General features: G+C 31.3%; 3 protein-coding genes and 1 pseudogene across 4 annotated transcripts; 2 read left to right on the top strand and 2 right to left on the bottom strand.

Moving 5' to 3' along the window:
* Positions 1-234: 234 nt before the first annotated feature.
* On the bottom strand, positions 235-3,342 carry LOC139864825 (ubiquitin-conjugating enzyme E2 2-like). Of its 2 annotated transcripts, XM_071853395.1 has the most exons (7): positions 3,140-3,342; positions 1,564-1,697; positions 1,401-1,426; positions 1,192-1,281; positions 947-1,035; positions 606-750; positions 235-494 (listed from the first exon to the last, which is right to left on the bottom strand). In XM_071853395.1, the coding sequence occupies exons 2-6, from the start codon at positions 1,686-1,688 to the stop codon at positions 622-624; spliced, it is 459 nt and encodes a 152-aa protein (XP_071709496.1). In that variant the 5' UTR covers positions 1,689-1,697; positions 3,140-3,342; the 3' UTR covers positions 235-494; positions 606-621. The 2 variants fall into 2 exon arrangements, with proteins under 2 accessions (XP_071709496.1, XP_071709495.1); XM_071853394.1 differs by having other exon boundaries at positions 235-750.
* Positions 3,343-4,345: 1,003 nt separating this feature from the next.
* LOC139862639 (pentatricopeptide repeat-containing protein At2g02750) lies at positions 4,346-6,301 on the top strand. The gene has a single exon (XM_071851260.1). The coding sequence runs from the start codon at positions 4,346-4,348 to the stop codon at positions 6,215-6,217; it is 1,872 nt and encodes a 623-aa protein (XP_071707361.1). The 3' UTR covers positions 6,218-6,301.
* On the bottom strand, positions 6,288-7,755 carry LOC139862640 (B3 domain-containing protein REM5-like). Its single transcript, XM_071851261.1, has 3 exons — positions 7,681-7,755; positions 7,155-7,553; positions 6,288-6,920 (listed from the first exon to the last, which is right to left on the bottom strand). Exons 1-3 carry the CDS (start codon positions 7,741-7,743, stop codon positions 6,495-6,497), a joined length of 888 nt encoding a protein of 295 aa, XP_071707362.1. The 5' UTR covers positions 7,744-7,755; the 3' UTR covers positions 6,288-6,494.
* A 36-nt stretch (positions 7,756-7,791) lies between these two features.
* The window catches only part of LOC139864746 (mitochondrial outer membrane protein porin of 36 kDa-like), a 34,386-nt pseudogene continuing 17,532 nt past the window's right edge, over positions 7,792-24,645 (top strand).

The following is a 24,645-nucleotide window of genomic DNA, read 5'->3' as shown; positions in this document are numbered from 1 at the left end:
ATCGTGCAATATGGAACAAAAATAAAAGTAGTTAAATGATAACAGGATGAACGTTTAATAGATAGATAAGGATTAGTTGGTTCATGATTCGTATTTGTACAATCGTTCATTCATATAATGTTGAATAATGATCGAACCTAATATCAAAGAATAGTCTCTTGTACAAGCAACAAGTTGGAGTATAATCGATTGAAACTTAGACCGTCCAAATAGAACAACATGTATACCCACGAGTTAAGGTCTCAAAATGAGCAACATAAACACTTTCATAAAATACACCAGTGTAATATATGCAAACAGGATACATCCATACTTTATAACGACACATTTGAGCACTTTTTTTTTAGGTAAACCTTTTGATACAACCGCTATGTGTTACAAGAATTACAAGGTGATGTCATCCTTGTGTCATGCAAACATACATTTACAGACTTAAGTAATGCAACCAACACGAATCTCCTGCCAAGTGTCCTTTAACTGTTCATTTATGCAAACTACAAAGAAATAGTACATAATACTGAGAGAGTTTTGAACATAGAATACACAAAATACTCAATCAGAAAGCAGTGCACTCAAAACTCAAACTGGTAATGGAAAGACGTTACAGCAAAGTAGTTGAGATTAGTCAGCAGTCCAGCTCTGTTCAACAACCTCTCGTACTCTCCTGTTGTAGTCACGTTTCATCTCACTAAACATTCGTGCAGCTTCTGAATTCGCAGGCGAGTTTGGGTTCGGGTCACAAAGCAATGACTAACATGTAGCAAGACAACATGCATCAGAACAAAACAAGATAATTAGCCTGAACGAGATGAGTCTCGATTCTCAAAGGTTGACCAAACACTTGGACATCTATTTACTTATTTGTTATTAGACAATTCAAACAACAAAAACACCACCTTGGTCTTATGATCTATTCAAAGTGCAAAAACATTTGTAAAACTATTACCTGGACAGAAGTAAGAATAGCAGCAACATCATAGATAGGACTCCACTGATTTTGTAAAATATCCAAGCAGATGCTTCCGTCAGCATAAACTGTACATATGAATACATGATTTAGAATTGAAAACATATGAATAGGGTTCGAAGTTAACACGGCATTTTGAGGGTTCAATTTGAAATTTTGATCCAAAAATCGAAAGCCACGAGAGTATAAACAAGAGGAAGTTTGCATAGCTTATATATACTTACTGTTAGGGTGGAACATACGAGAAATGAATCGCACAACTGGTGGCTTATTTGGATAATCCTCTGAAAAATTTAGGACCAATTTGAATGTACCTGTTTGTTCAACAGTAAGTTATCAATAAAAAAAGAAAAAGAAACAGATGTACCAGTAAATTAAAAATTTGTTTATTTTGTTTGTAGGCAAATGATACGGGTACTTTGAAAGCCAATACCTCCATCCCATGGAGTGTCATCCGGACTGCAATTAGCAAAGAAGAAGAAAAAAGATATTACCCTTATGTCATTACAATATATGCACAAACACACACATAAACAAAATTGAAAAGTAAAATAAATAATTTGAACTGATTTATAAATATAGAATTAGACAATTACCCAAATATGACAGCATTCCACGCCATTATATTATTGTCTTCAGGTGCTCCACTAATACCTGCAGGAGGGTCTTGTTGTAACCTCTTAAAATCCCTCATAAGCCTCTTTCGTGCAGCAGTTGACATTGTACCCACCTAAATGGATTAACAAACTTAGCAAGTATAAATAATACTCAAATTGTAGCTTCTAGTGTGTCAATATATAATGTAACATACAAATGATGAGTATAATCTAAACAATTCATTCAATAAAACTCCTAAAACCTTTATAGAGGTCGCATAGGTTCTCCTAACATATAATAAGTCACAAAAGCTCCCCTTTACGGTTTAACATCTCATACACTAACCAGATTAGGATAACAACTCAACAAGATGTCATGAACACCCATCTACTGAACAATAGTAATAGAAAATAGACTCCCGTATAAACGATTAGAGGTTTTAAACATGGATGTTTGAGATTGCATAATGCGCTTATGGCTTAAAAGGTGTTTTTTATATAAGCACCATGCCACCAACTTAAACATAAGTATGTGTTTCCCTATCACATAATTAAGCTAGAACACATCCTTACCCACACTTCAAAGCACTTATGATATTAAGAAACCATATGAAGCTATAAGTACATAAAATATTGCTCTAACTAAAGTAGTAACCTGCAAATTCTACAACTCAATTTTCAAACAATTCTACATCTAATATGTAAGTTTAAGGCCTGTAACAATGCTTAGGTTGCTTTTATACCTATCATCCAAGTTAAGAATCAGGAACTTGAGCTCAGCCCGTTTAATATCTACTCAACTCGAACTCGAACAAATAATAATCATTGTGTTTGAATTCGATAACTTCTTATTGTTCGAGCAAGAATTCAGTGCATATTTAGATATTTAAATATTTTTTAAAGAGCTAATTTTCAGCCTTCGTTGGTCATTAAAAGATTCAAACTTGACAAACTCGCTTCATAGCTTGACCTATAGTTCACAAAAACTCTTTTATTCTGTAGGTATTAAGTACAAATCTTACTAGTTACATTTATTTAATGATCTCAAATACAAAATACTCTTGAGGTTAGACCCCCTGCATGATCGAACTTTAATCTTTTAAGCTCGTCTCATGAATCTAATCGAGTAGTAACTTTTCTTGGAGCTCGACTTTTACTTGACCTAAACGAGCCCGAGTATACAGATCTCGTTAACACGCCTACCTAAATTAACATTTTATTAACATAACTACCTCAACCAAATTCTTACTTCCTTCACTCTTGCAACAACACAAACCATAACAAAGTAAAACTACAAAAAATGAACTGAATATAAACAGCTATATGTTCTAAACAGAATGCTAAAAGTTAAAATTACTATTTACTATACCATTTAATAACTTTCAGAAAAAAGTGAGCAAAACCTAATATATAAGTTAAAACCCTAGATCCATAATCAGCTGAACTCTAAATTAACATTTCACAAACATAATCACTTAATCAGTCAATCAAATTCACATGTAATAAGCGTGAAGTTATTAATCCAAACTTAGAAGTTATAATAACTAACAAACAACAAATGTAAGCATTAATTAACCTTAGGTCGCAAACGTTAAGCTCCAATTACGTGACTGATTTTCACACAGAATCAAACAGTATCAAATGATAAATCAGAGAAGGTATATAAGATAGAGTTCCATGTTTGTTAACCACCTGACACAATACAGTGATTGGATGAGGTGTCAATATGAATACGAAGATAAATATACTACTACTGTTTATATAGATGGATAGAATAGAATAGAAAGATGGATAGATATACAGGAATATAGAGACAGTATATAAAAAAGATGAGATGGAATCTAGTTATCTAGTGATGAGCGGAAATGGATGATAACAATCAGGGGGTCCCAAATAATTTACTTTTTCGATCCCTGTACTTTCTTTTATGTTTAAAAACCACCCTCTTACTTGATCAATAAAGGTGTTCAGTGTTCACGGTCCAACTTGGTCCGGTTTGGACTAAATCTCAAACGAAACCGGTGTATACGGTTTCAACATATATCAAACGAACTTAGACCGAGTTAGCTGTCTTGCTTGACGATTTGGTCCAGTTTGGGCGGTCCGTTTTTTGACGATTTCAAGTTCTTTTTTCTTTTATTAATTTTCACGAACAGATATAATTAATGACTTTTTTTTCTCTTAAATATGGCATTCTATTGAAAAGCAAGCAAAATATATGTATGGAATGAAGCCTCAAATTCTCGAAGTTAGAGTTACATTTTTAATGTCGAGTTTTGTTCAATTTTAATGTTTAAAATTAAAGAGTATGGTATTATTTAGAGTAACATTTTTTTCATACAAACAATCCTGCCTGAAGCCTCAAACACATGTGCATAATGAGAACGCCAGTCATCTATATATTATTGTCAAAGAGTCGAGTCCGGTCCAGTCCTTAAACGGTCGGTGGCTTATTAAAACTGTAGACCAGACAGAGTTTCACGATTTAGTTATTTTCAAACTGGCGATCGGACCGCTAATATTCAAAACTGGAACCAACTAATTCGATACGGTTCGATCGACTTTTACGATTTTTTACGATTTTCTGAACACCCCCGGTATAATACCATCCTAGTCCTAGACTAGATGGCAATGCAAAACTAAATAGGATTATACATGGTATTTTTTTTAACTCATTAAATCATATTTATATTCATATATCCGTTTTAATGGAGGCATCCTTGAATATATTTCATTCTCTAATCTAATTCGATTCAAAAATCTTTGCAGTTACACAAATCAAATGAGTAAAAACATATCAAAATTAGTTACCACAGGATTTTACACAGAAGCCCTCTCGTTATTTTCATATCTCCATTATCAATCACACCCCCTCAGCAAATTTACATTCCCTTATCTTCTTAAATCATGCTCCAAACTCAAACTAATCTCCTATGGCCAAATGCTCCATGCCCATGTTACAAAAACTGGGTTCAATTCAGATATATATACAGCAACTTCCCTTACCGACATGTACATGAAGTTTCAGTTTTTAGACAGTGCACTTAAGGTGTTCGACGAAATTACTGAACCAACTACTACCTCGATTAACGTCCTTGTTTCTGGGTTTTCTCAACATGGGTGTTACGAGAAAGGATTTGACGTTTTTAAACGAGTTAGCGAGTATGGGGTTAGGCCCGATTCAGTTACGCTTTCCACCTTGTTGTCTGGTTGTAACATTGCTGTTAGAGATGGACAACAGGTTCATTGTTTGGCTGTTAAGATTGGTGTTGAAGCAGATATTTATGTAGCCACTACGCTTATTACCATGTATTGTAATTGTAAACACCTAATGACTGCATCAGTTGTTTTCGAACAAACACTTGATAAAAATGTGGCCTGCTGTAACGCGTTCGTCACTGGTTTAGTGCGTAATCAAGTTTTTCAACGGGTACTAGAAGTATTTAAAGAAATGCTAGAATGTTTAATCCCAAAACCGAATACAATCACATTTATTTCTGTTCTATCTGCTTGTTCTGATCTTAAGTTCTTAAAATTTGGGACACAAGTTCATGGGTTACTTGTTAAAGAAAATTTAGGATTAGATATGCTAGTTGGAACTGCACTTTTAGTCTTGTATTCAAAATGCGGATATTGGCATCATGCATACGATGTTTTCAAAGAATTACGTGATGTAAGGAGTTTGATTACGTGGAATTCTATGATATCCGGGATGCTGTTAAATGGAGAGAGCGAAAATGCGATCGGGTTGTTTACGATGTTAGAGTCTAACGGAGTTAAACCGGATTCGGTAACTTGGAATACAATGATAAACGGGTTCTCAAATCTTGGAAAAAACCACGAAGCGTTTTTGTTCTTTCGAAAAATGCAGTCCACTGGAGAATTGTCAAGTTTGAACACGTTAACGAGTTTATTGTCAGCTTGTGCATCAATATCTTCATTATTGAGTGGAAAAGAAATACATGGTTATGTTATTCGAAAAAGTATTGATAAAGATGAGTTTCTTGCAACTGCACTTATTAATATGTACATGAAATGTGGTAGATCTTCGTGGGCGTTTTTGGTATTTGACCAGTTTGATATAAAACCGAGAGATCCAGTAATTTGGAATGCAATGATATCGGGGTATGGAAAAAATGGGGAGAGTGAAGCTGCTTTTGACATGTTTGAGTGGATGCAAAAAGAGAACGTAAAACCAAATTCTTCGACGTTTAATTGTGTTTTATCTCTTTGTAGTCACACGGGAAAAGTCGATAAAGGTTTGGAAATTTTTAATTTGATGAAACGTTACAAAATGGTTCCGAGTGCTGAGCATTACGCGTGTTTGATAGATATGTTGGGTAGATGTGGTTGGTTGGATGAAGCTCGGGGGTTGTTGATGAAAATACCTGAAGTTTCAGGGTCAGTTCTTGATTCTTTGATTGGTGCGTGTAAGTTTCATTCGAATGTGAAAATAGGGGAAGAAGTGGCTAAATTACTTTCGGATTTGGATCCTGAAAGCTCAATACCGTTTGTTGTTTTGTCAAGTATATATGCAGGGGAGGGAAGGTGGAAGGATGTTGAAAGGTTGAGAAATGAGATGGATCGAAAGAAAGTGAAAAAGTTAAGTGGTTTTAGTTCGGTAAGCATGAGAACGCGATCAACAAATATCTAGTCTTACTCTTTAAATTTAGATAACATGTACGTAAACTAGATTATTATATGTGTGTGGCAGATTACAACATGTCATACTTTGTACAAAGCCTGTTCTAACAAACTTAAATATACTCATCTTAAGATTTTGATGTCATTCATATATTTCACATATTTCCCAGACACAGGAAAACATCGTACATAAAAGTCATACACCTACAATAAAAGTTATTGTACATTTCATCAAACAAAGTCATACACCAAACACTAAAAGTTACTGCACATTTCATCAAACGATTTTAAAAATAAACGACACGGGATTTTTGCAGAGGTGGCGTTCCACGTGGTCCATTCACCACCTCCACACATTCATCTTCACTTTTCACATGAGCATCACTATCGTGTTCTCGCAGACCCCTCTTCCTCTTCACGCGGTTGGTCAACAGAGTTGGCTGGTGTGGTTGTGAGCTTTTGTTCCTAGTAATTTTTGTTAGACATATCTTACCTTCACTTCTAATGAACTTAAATACGCATTTATCTCCTACCGATAACTTATGGCTACGCACGAAATCACGCCACCCAGACGCTAAATAGTACCTTTCTGATGACCTGAACGATTTGTCCAACCGCGGCGTCACTGGCCACTCCTTTCCCTCCAAATCCTTTACAATTATGCTTCCATAATCAATCATTCCGGGTAACCCAACAAAGTGAGCCGGAAGCCGCTGTTTAAAAACCAACAACCAATAATGTTGATTGACTTGTTTACAAGCAAATGTTTTACAAGAAAAAAATAAAAAGACTCTTAAGGAAGAGAACCTAGGAGAAAGTAAAATAATTTGTGTTCCCAAGCTTAGTATTTAAAAATAAATCTTTCAAAAGTTATTATAATATACAGAAATGATCACCAAATATTGGAATAATATCACTATTTTGCAATATAATGCATCAAATCTTACCAGTTTACTGTTGTGGGTTATTGTCATAATCGTTGTAAAAGAAGGATCATCACTTCCATCTTCAACATCATCATCACCACTACCATCATCAGTAACATCATGAACTTCAACATCAACATGTTCAACCTGCTTTTTGGGGGGCACAATTTTCTCACAACCATTTGGACTATAAATTAACATTTTGAAAGTGGACTGGTTAACAAGCCAAAAGACAAGAAGGTCCCCAGCACCTAACAGTTTGTCTTGAACTACATTGTTCCACCCATGGGTAAAACAGTAATTTTCACCAATCTTGTTTAACTTTAGTCTCCAAGAATGACATCCATCTGCAGATCTTAGTAGCGGATCCGTTGGGATTTTGTTCTTCAAGTGCATGCTCACAAATTCAGATGGCAATGACTGCATGAATAAAAAATACTAATAAATATAAATAACCTCATTAAACGCAACAAAAAAACTAAAAAAAAAAAAAAAAACACTAACAATAACATTTTACAATTTTATTTTTATTTTTGTATGTATATACCAAATGATGGGCAGATGGATCAAGCAACATCTTGAAGAAAGAAGGAGGCCGGCAAGGATTCATTTTCAGAGATATTTTTTGGGAAAGGCAGAAGTGTTAATATTAAAATACATGAATTCTTTTAAGTACAAATAACTCCAGGGGGCATTTCGTGTATATATAAAAACTTTCGTACCTTTTACAAAATATTTTGGATTTAGAGGACTAATTATGAGCAATTCACAAACTACAGATCCCTGATTTGAAAATAACTTCACCCGCACCGATTCTGTTCAGCACGTTGTATACACAACGAAGCCTTTCGCCCTCTCTCTCACACACGAACACACAAAACACACACTCAAATTTCTCGAACAAAAATGGCGAAAGGACAGGTCTCTATCCCGATATCGGCAAAAAAGCGCGAGGTGAACGCTATATTATCGTCATTTTCTAAATTATTTTGTACATCGAATTTTACGTATTGATTATGCGTTTGCGTTTTAGTTAATTGATACTGTTATATACTATCTTCGTCGGTTTTTTTTCCTTTTTTGCTATATTATATTTGAAATTTCATGTATATTTACTTATTGTGTTTCTATATCTACATGTTCATGTATGTGTTTGCGTTTTACTTAATTGATACTCCGCATTTGACTCTGTAATTATAGTATATCAATAATAGTATATCTTGCTTTTCAAAAACTAAAAAGAGATTCGTCTTAAAATGAACTGATGCTTGAATTTGATTTTATTTTTTTGTTGCTTATGAGTATAATCACTATTTTTTTTTTTTTTTAAGATCTTTTGTACAGAGATTACCAGAGTGACCATAAGTTTTCTCTTACAACATACACCGCCAACGGAATTGTAAGTCTCTATATCTATATATTTATGTGTAAGTTTGTATATGTATAAAATAAATATACACATATGTATTCTTAAATTTATGTATTTTTGATTGTGCATGTGGTTATTGTATGGATTGTTTGAGATTGAAATTAGCAGGCTACAATTAGGTTATTGTGATGTAGACGCTAAATCTAGGTGTTAGATTGTTTGAACTTAATATAATCAGGTTAACTTACAATATACACATGTTAGAATAAATTAAATTAAATGATGAGAAAAAGAAGAGTGAAATACATATCTTGAATATTGTATGGATTTGCCATTTGTTTAGGCATGCATTATAGGCCTATGTAGCGTTACTCGTTTAAAAAAATTGTACTCCACTGAATTAAAAGTATGGTGATTGGCTTTTTATTTTCCGTTTTGAACGTGTATATGCTCATTCCATGTGCAGAACGTAGAACATACATTTTATACGTTGTGAGTATTCGACTTGAACTGGAATATATCTTGAAGTCATAGCTTTACAATTTGTCACTAAACTTGCTCATGTCGTGTCACTGAATATATAAAAAAGTATGTGTCTAATTTATTTTTCCGCCGGTGTGTTACATTGATTATTGGATCAATGAGTAGTTATGCCTTCCTCTAAATTTATCACCTGTTGGTATTGAAAAATCGTACTGTTTGTTTCCTTGGACATTCACACTGTTACAAGAACTATAAACTTTTTTGTATATGGGTTGCATTGCATCCAAATAGACTATTTGAATCGTTTTTGCTTGTCAATCAGCTAGCCATGGTGAATTGTGATTCAATGTTTGTACTTTTATCATCTGTTGTTTCTCTAACTCGTGAGTTAGAAAATGTTGCAGCACTCTATATATAATCTATATGGTAATTTGATCTCGGTTATATATATATATATATATATATATATATATATATATATATATATATATATATATATATATATATATATATATTACAGTCTATCACCTCATCTGGAGCTAAGAAAGGCGACTTCTTTTTGGCTGATGTCAACTCGAAGCTGATCTGCAAAAACATAACGACTGATATCAAAGTGGACATAGGCTCTAAGGTAACAATTTTTCAATTGTTTTTCTGATCTTCATGAATCATAAAAACTATTGAGTTGCTAAACTGATTTAAATACTAGTGTTGATAATATCATACAAGTATTTCTCGACTTTTTGTTCCTTTTTGCATTGATCCTTGTTCGGATTCTTCCATTCTTTTAGTAACTGTGTGGATTTGCTGCCAAAACTATGTGGATATTCTGTACCAATTCTTGTTAGGAAAAAATTTGTTGACTATATGACTATCATGTAGGTTTTCACAAACATTACTATTGATGAGCCTGCACCACTTCTTAAGACGATTCTCAGCTTTGTTGTTCCTGATCAAAATTCTGGCAAGGTACATTGCACAGTTACACCCCATGACATTTTATGTTGGGTTACATACATGTCAGTTAAATTTGAGAAAATTCTTCTACAGGTTGAACTTCAATACTTGCATGAGCATGCTGGAATCAGTACCAGCATCGGTTTGACCGCTAGCCCCATAGTCAACTTTTCTGGTGTGGCTGGGAACAACACAGTTGCACTCGTGTGACAACCCGGAAATTTTCGACCAAATTTAAACTTAATCTTTATATGATTCCGACATGATAAGCAAAGTTTGTAATGTTGAGTCTCGAAAATTTTGGAACTATGTTCATATATTCAATTACCCTTTTGACTATGCTCGACGATTCACGAACGAATATATAAATGGATATGAATATATATATATATATATATATATATATATATATATATATATATATATATATATATATATATATATATATATATATATATATATATATATATATATATATATATATATATATATATATATAACTTGAAAACGTTAACAAAGTATTAAATGTATAATATTTTAGATTAAACGTAATTGTCTTAATATATGCTTAATATATTCATCTACGGAATTAGAAGATAATACCAACGATTGGATTAGCAGATATTTCAACAATTATAAATCCCGTAAGTATTGTGATAAGTCTTTGTTGAGAGGTCCACCTTGATTTAAGAAATCTTTCCTTTTTGACTGTATTTGATATATAAATAACTTGCAACGTGTATAGAAAAAGTATTTATATATATTGTATATATATATATATATATATATATATATATATATATATATATATATATTAAGGTTCGAAATTATTTTTGTAAACAATAGTAACACCCATTTATTGTTCCGTTTGATAAATAAATATTATATACAAATTTATATTTTTCTAAACGAAAATATATATTTTACAATGTGATAATGCATAGAATTGAATTAGATATAAAACGTTTCGATATTATTAATTATATTTTAATAAACAACGAGGAGTTGATTTATAGAAGCAAATGACCAAATTACTAAAATGTATAAGTTATACTTTGAGTAATATAGTTTATTGATAATTTATAATTATATTTTGACAAAGGTACGAATCACGAAACGTAAAGTACAAGTTTTCTAAGCATACAAAAATGCATTCGAGAAACCAGAACTGAGACATTAGTCGAGCGTAAACGTACGAGTCATCGGACCAAAAATTAAAAGTCAACTATGCACGTGAATATAATATAATATATAATTAATTAATATAAATTATATATATTATAAAAATATGTCGACAAACAAAACAACAAAAAATTGTGAGCTGGATTTTGGGGCCATGCGATCGCATGAGAAATAGGCATAAAACCCATGCGATCGCATGGCAGTCAGGATTCAGAAACATTCTATAAATTGGCCAGTTTGTTCGACACACACACACACATATATCTCAATCTCTGCTCTCTATATTTATTATTATTATTATTATTATTATTATTATTATTATTATTATTATTATTATTATTATTATTATTATTATTATTATTATTATTATTATTATTATTGTTATTATTGTTATTGTTATTGTTATTGTTATTGTTATTGTTATTGTTATTGTTATTGTTATTGTTATTATTATTATTATTATTATTATTATTATTATTATTATTATTATTATTATTATTATTATTATTATTATTATTATTAAGATTAATATTATTATTAATCTTATAATTAGGAGTATTATTATTAGTATTATTATACATAAAATACTACGACGAGGTCATGAGCAAGTTATTTTCAAAACAAGCTTTTCGAGCGGGATAGAGCTAAGAAAACAATGGGTTATAGCTATGGAGATTACGGGTAATGTTCATGGATATTATTCGCAAGTCTAACAAAGTCTAACCTAGTGTTTATCATCTCCGTTGCGTCTACGTACTTTCCTGCAATATTGAATCACAATATTGATACGTGAGCATTCATATCTTATCTTTTATATTAACAGTGTATACATGTCTAGTGCTCGAGTATATATGTTTATGCATGCTAGTATGCTAAATTTCGTCGTTAAACAGTTTATGATGAATCACGAATTAAATACATATATTACTAATAAAAGGTATATGATATGCATGTTTTTGGAAAGCTGGCGAAAAATCAATAATTTTTCATTTAGATATCGTATGATTTCGATGAACGAATTAAAAGATATGATCAACTGAATTATGATTACGTTAATTGAAATTGCTTTTGAATCTGCAATTAATATTTAAACAACTTGTTTATAAGATTGATAAATTGAATTTTTAAATATTACCAGCAGAGTAAATGAACTCTTATATAAGGCACGTCTCGTTTTGTTGAACAATTGTCAAAATTGATTGTTTTATCAAATTTTAAAGCCTTATAAAAACTATAGTTTAATTTTACAAAAATTAGGAAACTATGTGAAATGTTAAAATGTTTCGATTGCCATGATCATTCAACTATTGTATTGAGTCAAATTGACTTTTTGAAATGACTTTTGATAACTTTTGTATGTCGATCTCGAGCATTAGGATTGTGATACACTATGACCTGACCTAGCTTGATAGACAATTATTGACCAACATATGTTCTCTAGGTTGAGATCTACGATTATTTGGTATTCCAAGTTTCGGTCACATTTTGGTTAACGACTTTATGTGCTGCTAAGGTGAGTTTATAGATCCCTTTTTAAATGCTTTAAATATTTTGGGCTGAGAATACATGCAATTTATTTTAAACGCAATGGATACAAGACATACTTAATTCTACACTGAGTTTGAACCAAAAATCCCTTAGCTTTGATAACTAGTAACTGCCAGTTATAAAAACTGGTGGGCGTGAGTAGTAGTATATGGATCCATAGGGCTTGATATCCCTGTCCGAGCTAGAGCACTAGCCTTTTAACAGACGTATGATATTTGAGAAGCGTACACGTTGGTTTGCTTGTATTATTAAGATGATTATACAAAGGGTATAAATTATATATACGTTAAGTTTAGTTACCAAAGTGCTCAATTTCGTAGAATATTTTGATAAACGTTTCTGGATGAAACAACTTAAATCTTGTGATCCACCTTTATGTACAGATTATGCAAAACATTAAAACAATGAACTCACCAACCTTTGTATTGACAATTGTTAGCATGTTTATTCTCAGGTTCCCTAGAAGTCTTCCGATGTTTGCTTATATGTTAGACAAGCTATGTGCATGAAGTCTTACATGGCATATTTTTCAAGGAAACGTTGCATTCACCAAATTATCAAACTGATAATGGTGACTTTGTCAACCCATCCAGCGATATATAAATTCACATGTTCTTTTGTACAAACTGATAATGCTGAGAATATTTTAACGGGTAGGTAATACCCGAGAGATATATAAATTCACAATTAATATGTTGCATTCTTCGATTCTGATTCAACAAATCATCAACTATACTCACTACTTTCACAACAATATATATTCTTTTATAAAAATCAAAACAACCATCCTCATCCAAATTTGATTACATATTTTGATTTTGACAAATCAAAATCCAAGTCAAGATTTAACAAAAGACATCATTCTTAGATTCCTACATCTTTCGAAGCTATACTTTGACTTCAAAACTGTGCTAGAACATCATTTCTATTCATAGAACCCAGAAAAGTATTTGTATCATTCAAAATCCTAGAACATCATATGAATATTAACGATTACGATCGGTGTTCAAACCCTTCGAAATTCCTGAAGACACTTCAAATAATGAACAATTGAGATGATAATCCAACCACATGTTACCCACGGTCATGCACCTGAAAAACCCTCGAAACCAAAGTCATAGTTTAAAACGTATCTGTGTCAGACCCTTTGGCATTTATTAGCAAAAATAACTTTTCAATCCCTTTTCAAAGTAGACAGTTTTGTCACAGCTCCAGCAAATCAACTTCAATTGTTCATTCGATAAGCCTTATTATAACAATTACCTCTTCATCATTGTTACCGGAGAATCTTTCATATCTCGCCACATTAGTAGTAAACTTGTCAACAACTTCATTGATCTTTAAGCCTCTCCGAAAAATCACGATACTTATTCATTGAAACTCTATCAAGTACTCTTCTACAACTTGTAACAACAATTGTCATACCAACTACTGGGAATTAACAATCAGTATTTTGAATTTTGTAGCAATTTTACGCCGACAGTTATATATATACATATAACTTCTATCTCCTAGACTTACACACTTCGAATGTGAAGTTTCTGAAAAACACCCTAAACTGCGAACTAGTTCTCGAAATTTCTAAAGATGCTGATGAAGCAGCAAAAACTGTAAACGACCTTAACAGTAAAAAGTTTGATGATAAAGAATAGTGTGTTGGCAAAGCTCAGAAAAAGAGAAGGTTTGGAACTGGAAAACGAATTGAGAAAAGTATGAAGGAGGCTGTGGACAAATCACAAAGACTAAACTTACCTTCAAAGAATCCAAATGATTCAGTATCTGCTAAAGTCATTAACGAATACCTTGCTCCTGACTCTAAACCCTTGCGGACAATATTCTTCATCATCCTCTGATATTAGAAATTTTAAGATATCATCGTATCTTTCATTATAAATATCCTCCATATTTCTGAAGATATTTTCATAATTATTCTTATCTGAAATAATTTATCTCTTTACACCATCTGTATTATATCATAAAAGAAACTATTTTAGTTTCTAAATTCTGAAACCTTCAAGTTTAAAATATGAATGTTTTTGAAGTAGTGTTGGGAATTGAAGCATGAGTTAGTATAATATAATGACACTTGATCAACATGATTATATTACAGTAAGTCATGCTGAGTTTCTAAATGGGACATGATGATTCACAGACCATACCGTCATCATGTGTCATGTTACACGACTTTGGTATTCTATTTAACCTCTAAGAATATCAAGAAATGTGACGATCGCTCCAAATCTATATGGACGAACACGTCATTCATCGATTTCATTGCGAGGTATTTGACCTCTATATGATACATTTTGTAAATATTGCATTGTTTTGAAAAGGTACACCATAAATGAATATTTAAATCAAAGGTTTTCGACATCTGATGATTTCTACATATAGACAATCACCGTAATATAATAGTTTACAATAGTACTTCCGTTGACAATGCAGTCAAAATAAGATACATGGTGATGATTTGGTGAATGCAACGTTTCCTTAAAAAATATGCCATGTAAGACTCCATGCACATAGCTTGTCTAACATATAAGCAAACAGAGGAAGACTTCTAGGGAACCTGAGAATAAACATGCTAACAAGTGTCAACACAAAGGTTGGTGAGTTCATAGTTTTAATGTTTTGCATAATCTGTACGTAAAGGTGGACCACAAGATTTCAGTTGTTTCATCCAGAAACGTTTATCAAAATATTCTACAAGATTTAGCACCCTGGTAACCAAGCTTTAACGTTATAATAAGTACCCCTGTTTTAACATACATGCAACCAACATGTACAATACACGTAATCCAAAGTGTACTAACCTCAAATAGCATACGTCTGTTTTATAGTTCAGGCTAGGGTTACTATACCTGGAACAGACGGGGATATCAAGCCCTATGGATCCATATACCTCTATTCGCGCCCATCGGTTCTTATAACCGACAGTTACTAGTTACCAAAGCTAAGGGATTTTCGTTTTAAACTCGGTATAGAATTTAGTATGTACTTGTATCCATTGCGTTTAAAATAAAGTGCATGTATTCTCAGCCCAAAAATATAGATTGCAAAAGCATTTAAAAAGGGAGCAAATGAAACTCACCTTAGCAGCATATATAGTCATTCACCAAAATGTGACTGAAACTCGGATTACCAAATAACCGTAGATCTCAACCTAGAGAACATATGTTGGTCAATAAATGTCTATTAAGCTAGGTCAGGTCATAGTGTATCACAATCCTAATGCTCGAGATCGACATACAAAAGTTATCCAAAGTTGTTTCAAAAAGTCAATTTTGATAATAGTTTAACAAAACGAGACGTGCCTTATATAAGATTTCATTTACTCGGCTGGTAATATTTAAAAATCCATTTTATCAATCTTGTAAACAAGTTGTTTAAATCTTAATTGCAGATTCAAAAGCAATTTCAATTAACGTCAATCATAATTCAGTTGATCATATCTTTTAATACATTCATCGAAACTATTCGATATCTAAATGAAAAGTTATTGATTTTTCGCCAGCTTTCCAAAAACATGCATATCATATACCTTTTATCAGTAATATATGTATTTACTTCGTGATTCATCATAACTGTTTAACGATGAAATTTAGCATACAAGCATGTATAAATATATATACTTGAGCACTAGACATGGATACACAATTAATATATAAAAGATAAAATATGAGTGCTTACGTATCAATATTGAGATTAAATATTGTAGGAAAGTATGTAGACGTAACGGAGATGATAAACACTAGATTTGACTTGCGAATATTACCCATAACCTCCATAATTATAACCCATAATTTTCTTAGCTCTATCCCGCTCGAAACTCATTTTGAAAGTGACACGCTCATGACCTCGTCGTAGTATTTTATGTATAATACTAATTAATAATACTAATAATAATAAGATTAATAATAATATTAATCTTAATAATAATAATAATAATAATAATAATAATAATAATAATAATAATAATAATAATAATAATAATAATAATAATAATATAAATACGGAGTATGATATATGTGTGTGTAAGACAGAGACCAGAATGCTCGAGCTTTATAGTGTGGCCAGATTTCAGACTCCATGCGATCGCATGGTTTCTGTGTGTTATGGCCATGCGATCGCATGGCCTAGGATTCCAGCTCACATCTGATTTGTAATCTAGTTCGTCGACATATTAATTTATTATATATATAATATATTTAATTTATATAATTAATTATATATTTTATTAAATTCACGTGCATAGTTGACTTGTAATTTTTATTCCGATAAGTCGTACATTGTCACTCGACTTATGTCCCGGTTCTGGTTTTTCGAACGCCCTTTCGTACGCTGAGAAAACTAGTACTTTTCGGTTCGTGACTCGTACATTTGTCAAAATATAAACTTAAATTATCCATAACTATACCACTCAAAATAAAACTTATACATTTGAGTGTTTTGGTCATTTACTTCTATAAATCATCGTCTCGCTATTTATTAATATATATATATATATATATATATATATATATATATATATATATATATATATATATATATATATATATATAATAATTCGTTTTATGACCAAGTTAATATTATATTTTATCGTATTGTTAAATATATATTTTCAATATTAATAAACACATTTTAAAACACATATCGCAAGTTATTCATATATCTAATTCCAACAGTTAATATTCCTTATTTATTGTATGTGTTATTTAAACAAATACACTTAATTAATCAATTCTATTATATCGAAAAACGTTCTCGCATGTTTAAAACAAAATCAATTGAATATTATGCAGTTTAGTTATCCACTAACTTTTGTCTAACTTTCATTATCTAACACTTTACCATTTATTCCGAATACCGTTAAAAATGAATGATTTCCCAAATCAACGTGGACCTCACAACAGAGACCCGTAATAATATCATAATCCTTAAGGGACTCAATAAATATCTTTTAATTCAATCGTTTGGCATAATCTTTTAACTCCGTAGTTGAATATATCAATCAGATAATCAAACCAATAAGTTTAATGCACAGTATCATTTACTTAACACTTTGTTACGTTTTCAAGTTATAGTATATGTATCTATTTACATATAATTGTTCGCGAATCGTTGAGAACAATCGAAGGGTAATTGAATAGTTCAAAATTTTGAGATTCAACTTTACAGACTTTGCTTATCGTGTCGAAAACATTAAATCATTTAAAGATAAAGTTTAAATTTGGTCAGAAATTTCCGGGTCATCACAGTACCTACCCGTTAAAGAAATTTCGTCCCGAAATTTAAGTGAGGTCGTCATGGCTAACAATAAAAATGTTTTCATGATGAATATGAGTTGATAAATAGAATTTTATCACCGTTGAATAATATGGATAAAACAATCCGATTTCTCGAAGCGTATGAGGGAAGTTATCGTAATAGAGTGAGATGAAGAATAGAGATGCGTCTTATCTCTTGACGTAGTAACGATTGATTTCCGGAATTTAAGGAATAGAAAATCTTCATAATCTAAATAAGATTTAATTCTTCAAAATTTAAGGAAATTAAGATTTCCTTTGATTATATGCGTAATCTGCCTCGATTGCTATGTCTGATATTTTGCTATAAATTGACTTCTTCCGTGTCATTTATTTTCACCACTCCTATAATCTTCTTCCTTAATTCATACTTCTTAATAGATTGTGAAAATGCTTTATCCAGTTCTGATTCTTGATATACTCCTAACTTTCATATCTATCATTCTTCTTTTTCATTTGCCGCCAGAGGAATCTATTCACTTTTAATATACTCTTGGCTTTATAGTGTTTTTTGTTCTCCCGTGTCTTTACGTTGCAATACTTATTGATATACATGGTTTGTAATTTATGTGTTTTTATCGGGCTATATATTCTCCATTATATTTCGGAGCTTCTTGCTTTCTGTGACGACCCGAAAATTTCCGACCAAATTTAAACTTTAATCTTTACATGTTTTCGACACGTTAAGCAAAGTCTGTAATGTTGAGTCTCGAAAACTTTGGAACAGTTTACATGAATGCATTTGACCTTGACTATTTCCGACGATTCACGAACAATTGTTGTAAATAAATATGTATATGTATAAATGTAAGTATTTGTAATAAATTGAATTTCTTTAATATAATTTAAACACTAGGATTAAATATGTAAAATAAGATACAAAACTATTAAGTGTAATTTAAAATGAATCCATAGATAAATACATAATAATATGTGTAATTATTTTCATATGTATGTTGTAATATATATATATATATATATATATATATATATATATATATATATATATATATATATATATATATATATATATATATATATATGATATTATTATAAATATATGATTTCTATAAATAAATATTACTATTATTAATATTATTACTTTTATAATTATAATTACCATTATTATTAAAATCATTATTAATAATATCATAAGGAAAATACAAATCATTATAAATATCATGAATAATATCATTGTGGATTATTATTAACATAAGTTGTTAGGATTATTATTATTATTATTAATTATATAATAATAATAATTATTATTATTAATTATTATTATTAATCTATTTATCTAGTTATATTTACGGATATAGGAAACAAATATATAAAGCCAAAATCAGTTGCTTGTTACTTTCAAATCGGATTACATTTTTGTTCCTTATCTGATTTAGTCAATAATCCATAAAAGTTAATTGTACAATCTTGTTAGCAATGACCTCACCCCTATTTTCTTTTTATCTTTATTGCTGTCTGAGTGATAAATTACGTCGACCATAAGTGTTTATATAACAAGCAATTAAATTATGAAGTGTTATTCGATCTTTCCATTCTATACCACCACATGTCATGACAGTGGGGACAACGTCCCACCCAGTGCCGTCTCAGCTAACCGCCTTAGTGACCACTGAGCGTATCTCAGACACTGATTTTACAGCCCGCCTCTCGGCAGTACAGCCAACCCTAATAGGGACCGCGAGGGGCAAGAGCCAATGCTTCGTCACAGGTAACACTGTGAGAACCCCCTCTACGATTAACCCGCTCATAAACGGCATTAAACCAGCTCTGATACCACATGTCATAACCCGTCCTTAACCGTAAGAACGTGTTAGATAACGTATGATTTCATTGCGAGGTATTGACCTCTATATGCGACATTTTTAAAAGAAAAACTGCATATATTATACATTACAAACCATGATTCTTATTTTTGATACAAGCTTTGGACAAAATAAAGATGATTATCGTTTAGCGATAATCTTCGACTTACAAACTTTACAAATGATGATAACAACACGATTTCTAGCATATTTTACAACACAAGTTCTTGGATATGCAGTCTTATTTTTGACACAAATATGCGTACGCAAGATCCTGCTCAAATTCAACATAATGCAGCGGAAACTTCTAATTATCACCTGAGAATAAACATGTTTAAAACGTCAACATAAAGTTGGTGAGATATAGGTTTAGTGCCGGCAGCAATATATATATAGACCACAAGATTTCATATATAAACAGTTTAATAAAAATATTCTAAGTGGTTGAGCACTTGGTAACCATACTTAACATTTAATCACGTCGCATATTCCCTTTATTATGAAATCTTACTACACCGTACCAAGTGTAGTCACGAAACGAAGTACTGTGCAACCGTTGAATACTGGTCGTCCAGTCCGGTTGGGGTTGTCAGGCCCGATAGATCTATCAACAGGATTCGCGTTTACAATACCGCTGTAAATATTAGTTACCAAGCTACAGGGAAGTATGCCAGTGGTACAACTCAACGTAGAATATATTTTTCAGTTACTTGTGTCCATAACGTAAAACATAAAATACATGTATTCTCATCCCGAAATATTTAGAGTTTAAAAGTGGGACTATATACTCACTTTCGTCTTGAAGATATGTAATTTCGACTTGGTCTCCGATTGATATCACGAACCTATCCATATATAGTTTATCAATATATTTCTATTTTAAACAATCGTCACATATATATACTTTTTATACTTTTAATAGTTTTAATAATTTCTTAGTCCGTAGTTAGCAGTCCGATGTTAGTAATTCAATTTTAATGGTTCATTTTTAGGTGTTTAATAAACCCCCAATGAAATAAATAAAAACCCCCATCGTATATGTATTGGTCGAGATTAATCTTGACCCATGGTACCGGTGTTGTCAAATGACGTGTTGCGTACATAAAGTACCGGTGTTGTCAAATGACGTGTTGCGTACAATCATGGGATCTTATGATTAATCTTCTCGTATTGTTTACGGGTGATCCTGAACCATATAAAATTAAATTATGAGTACATATATATAAAATATCATGTTATTTTAAAAAGATGTGATTTATTTAATTTTCTCCAATTATTTTCGTAGCCAAACTAGTCTTAGATATCCGATCTCGTTTTGGCCATAGTTTCTTCGTTACAACTCCGTTTTCGTTGATTCAACTTGCCACTTCCTTGGATCGAGTCCCTCTTTAAGACTATGAACTGTAAATACCTTAGTTTGTATTCGAAATCACAGGTCATAGGTCAAACTTTAGTGAAACTTATGAAGTTAATCATTTTCCATCATGTAAACAACCTTAAATGATTATTTTTCTAAAAATACTTATACTTTGAGTTAAATCATGAAATTTTTATGTGTTATCATATTCATAGTAAAAATCATTTTTCCAGAAAATAAACCTCCAATTCAAAGTTTAAGATGGTTTTTAATTATCCAACCCAAAACAGCCCCCGGTTGCACTCCGACGTCGTAAAAACAGTTTTTAAGGTGTTCTTTGAAAAACCAAGTTATACCTTGTTAAATTAGCATATTTTTAAGTTATATTACAGGTCTTGAAGTATTTTAAAAGTTAAGTTATAAGAATCTATTTAGTTTGCAAACAAGTTTGAAAACATTCAAACTATGTTCTTGTTGTTAAAATTTTATACCACAAAATAAGATAGCTATATATATATGAATCGAATAAGGTTATGAATATAGTTACTACCTCAAGTTCCTTGGACAAGGTTGCTGTAAAAGAGGAGTAAAAAGCTAGAACCAAAAGGGTGATGGAATTGAATGAAAGATTGGAAGTAAGTTTGTGTTCTTGGAAGGATTTCTTGAAGTGTTTTTGTAAGGTTTTCTTATGAGGTTTAAGTGTTGTTTTTGAAGCTAAATGATGGGGAAAATGCTTAGAGATGATCAAGTATGAAGTTAAGAGTATTTTGAGAGAGAAATGGAAGTGTAAGTATGAGAAAATGGGGTGAAGAAATGGTGTGCATGCATAAAAACGTTTTTAGGTTATAAAGGAAAAAAAAATACCTAACTTTGTTTTCTTGCTAAATAATTCATGCTACTTGACAAATGGTTGGTTCCACATGTTTCTTAATCATTTAAGGCTGCTAAGGAGCAGATTTTTATTGGTATATACCAATAGTAAATACATCTAGAAGCTGCGTATGATACGGGTACATATACCCTAGGTATACGTATAGAAATCTTTGAGAAAACGGAACGAGGATTCAAATATAGCTATCTTTTGTAAATATACTTATATTGTTTTATGTATTTAAGTCTTTAAAAGTGATTAAATACATTACTTATACGATATATGTATAAACATTATAGGTCATAAGTATTTAAGTCAAATAACGTTACGTATGGTTATCGTTTTGAAAACGTAAGTTAGTAGTTTCAAAATATACTTATAACTTATTGTTATTAATACAAAATGAGATATTAAAACATTCTTAGATCATGTTAAATATGTATATATACATATATATACACAAATGTATAATTATCATATATTGTATAGTTCGTGATATCATCGGTCAAACTAGACGGTCAAACGTTGTGTAAAACTCTTTTCGAAAACATAAGTCTCAACAATTTGGATTGCTTATCATGTTGGTAAGGTTTAATTTATATAAATACTAATCTTATAAGTATAGAACGATCGAAAAAGTGCGAGTCATTACACCACATCACCGTGAGCACCATCTTCATCGAGTTGCCACCTCCATTGAACTAACACTAAATAGCTCACACAACCATAGAGCCATCTTACGGTCACCACTTTCAACCACCATAACCCTCGCCACCATCTTCTCCATGTTAATTCATCAACAAACCTTTTTGGTATGTTTTTGTTGCGTTTGCAGCACCATCAAATAACCACCATCATCGTACCGTCTAAATGGCTCACTTAATATTCCTATTTCCTTTTCCTGTTTCCAACGATCCACACACCAAAACCATCACCAAATGTATAACCATCGACCACCATCTTTTTCTTTCTCCTTTCTTCTTCGAAACCCACTCAACCAAGACTCACATAAATTTACTGCTGTAGTACGTATATTTTTCTATTGTTGTTGAACGAAGTTGGGAAATCAGCTGGTCGAACTAAGCATTGATATATTGAAACAATTATCATTTATATACCTCAAATATTGCAGCAAGAGTACCTTTTCTCTCCTTTCCAACTGGTACCACCTTTATTAAACTACTTGCTAATAAACTAACAAAGATTGTTGAGTGCGTTTCTTTTCATTTTCTTTTGGCCAACACCTAATAAACCAATAATCACATGTTCATGGCCCCATTCTCATATTATAATCGTGAAACACGATTTAAGTCATGATATTGTTGCCTTATTACTGCCACGCTACCATTTCTATTTTTTCCCATATTCCTCACGACAAATAAGGAGTAGTTAACTAAACTACGGTCCACCCAAAAGATCCCATTCCAAATGAAAAGAAAAGGTAGCCGACACATTTTAAAGATATAAAACCATTTGAATTATTAAAGGCCACGAATACTTTGTTTTTATAATTTTTTCTTTTTCTGTGGGATTGGGACTGACAAGAAGAGAAGAAAATAAACCGAGTCCCCTATCATTTTGCTGTTGGATCGATGGGTTCATTTACTAGATTGGGCCGAGAACAATCAACCACATGCTGCCTTTTTCAATTAAGTATTAAAGATTGATGATGTCTACTAGAGAAGATTATCATTATATATAATTTGATACATGATGAATGAAGATAAGTGGGGATTTAAAAAGGATAATAACGGTGATAAGGATATAAAAATAATGATGAAAATATTGAGTGCTCTTTAGCTGTAAAGTTCGGAGATATAAAAAAATAATAATAATAAGCACCGCTATTCTTTTTTATTTTTATTAGGGTGTCGATTTCTGCCTCAATCACCGAAATAGATTAAACCATGGGTCATCTAACCTATTACTGGATCGGGCTGTTGGATTCAAACAAGGGACTAGCTTTTTGGGTTTATAATTTTATTAGGTTGGGCCGTATCTAGTTTTGTTGGGCTAACAAGTTCTTGATTGGGAAAATATAATACGGGTTACATATATTGAATACCGAATATGAATCATAAGAGCTGAAATGGTTGAATGGTTGGGTAGTGTGTTGGTTAATGGAAAGGTCGCGGGTTCGAGTCCCGACTCCGGCGGATTATATTTTTTTTAGCCTTCAAAGGTAGTTATTTATCTATTTATTTTTATTATTATTATTATTATTATTATTATATTATTATTATTATTATTATTATTATTATTATTATTAAAATTAATATTTTTATTATTATTACTATGGTTATAAATAAAAGATTGTGAATATAAATTTTTTTTATGAAGATGATTAAGTTACAATTTAAACGAATTATTAATTTTACTACTATTATCACTGTTATTATTATGAAATTTATTATTTTCAATATCATTATTAAATTTAATGATTATTAGTATTATTATCAATAACTTAGTATTTTAATGATATTTAAGTAAAACTACATTTTTACATATATCCTAAGTATATTAAATTTACTAATTTAATATAACATATATATACATAAATATAAATAATTGGAATAACAAATATACTACTAATTTAAATAAGTAAAATAGTATATA

The sequence above is a fragment of the Rutidosis leptorrhynchoides genome, chromosome 8 (assembly GCF_046630445.1).
Source record: "Rutidosis leptorrhynchoides isolate AG116_Rl617_1_P2 chromosome 8, CSIRO_AGI_Rlap_v1, whole genome shotgun sequence".
In the NCBI taxonomy this organism is placed as follows: Eukaryota; Viridiplantae; Streptophyta; class Magnoliopsida; order Asterales; family Asteraceae; genus Rutidosis; species Rutidosis leptorrhynchoides.
Note: the sequence above shows the minus strand (reverse complement) of the source record. Positions and strands in the feature narration are given on the sequence as shown.

What these genes read in the sequence shown, in the direction of transcription:
- LOC139864825 (XM_071853394.1), bottom strand. Translation starts at nt 1,688, where the DNA reads ATGTCAACTGCTGCACGAAAGAGGCTTATGAGGGATTTTAAGAGGTTA. An exon ending in TGGAATGCTGTCATATTTGG is followed by an intron (nt 1,427 to 1,563) that starts GTAATTGTCTAA and finishes TGCTAATTGCAG; the next exon opens with TCCGGATGACACTCCATGGG. An exon ending in TCGTATGTTCCACCCTAACA is followed by an intron (nt 1,036 to 1,191) that starts GTAAGTATATAT and finishes TCATATGTACAG; the next exon opens with TTTATGCTGACGGAAGCATC.
- LOC139862639 (XM_071851260.1), top strand. Translation starts at nt 4,346, where the DNA reads ATGAGTAAAAACATATCAAAATTAGTTACCACAGGATTTTACACAGAA.
- LOC139862640 (XM_071851261.1), bottom strand. Translation starts at nt 7,743, where the DNA reads ATGAATCCTTGCCGGCCTCCTTCTTTCTTCAAGATGTTGCTTGATCCA. An exon ending in ATCCATCTGCCCATCATTTG is followed by an intron (nt 7,554 to 7,680) that starts GTATATACATAC and finishes TTATTCATGCAG; the next exon opens with TCATTGCCATCTGAATTTGT. An exon ending in TAACCCACAACAGTAAACTG is followed by an intron (nt 6,921 to 7,154) that starts GTAAGATTTGAT and finishes GTTTTTAAACAG; the next exon opens with CGGCTTCCGGCTCACTTTGT.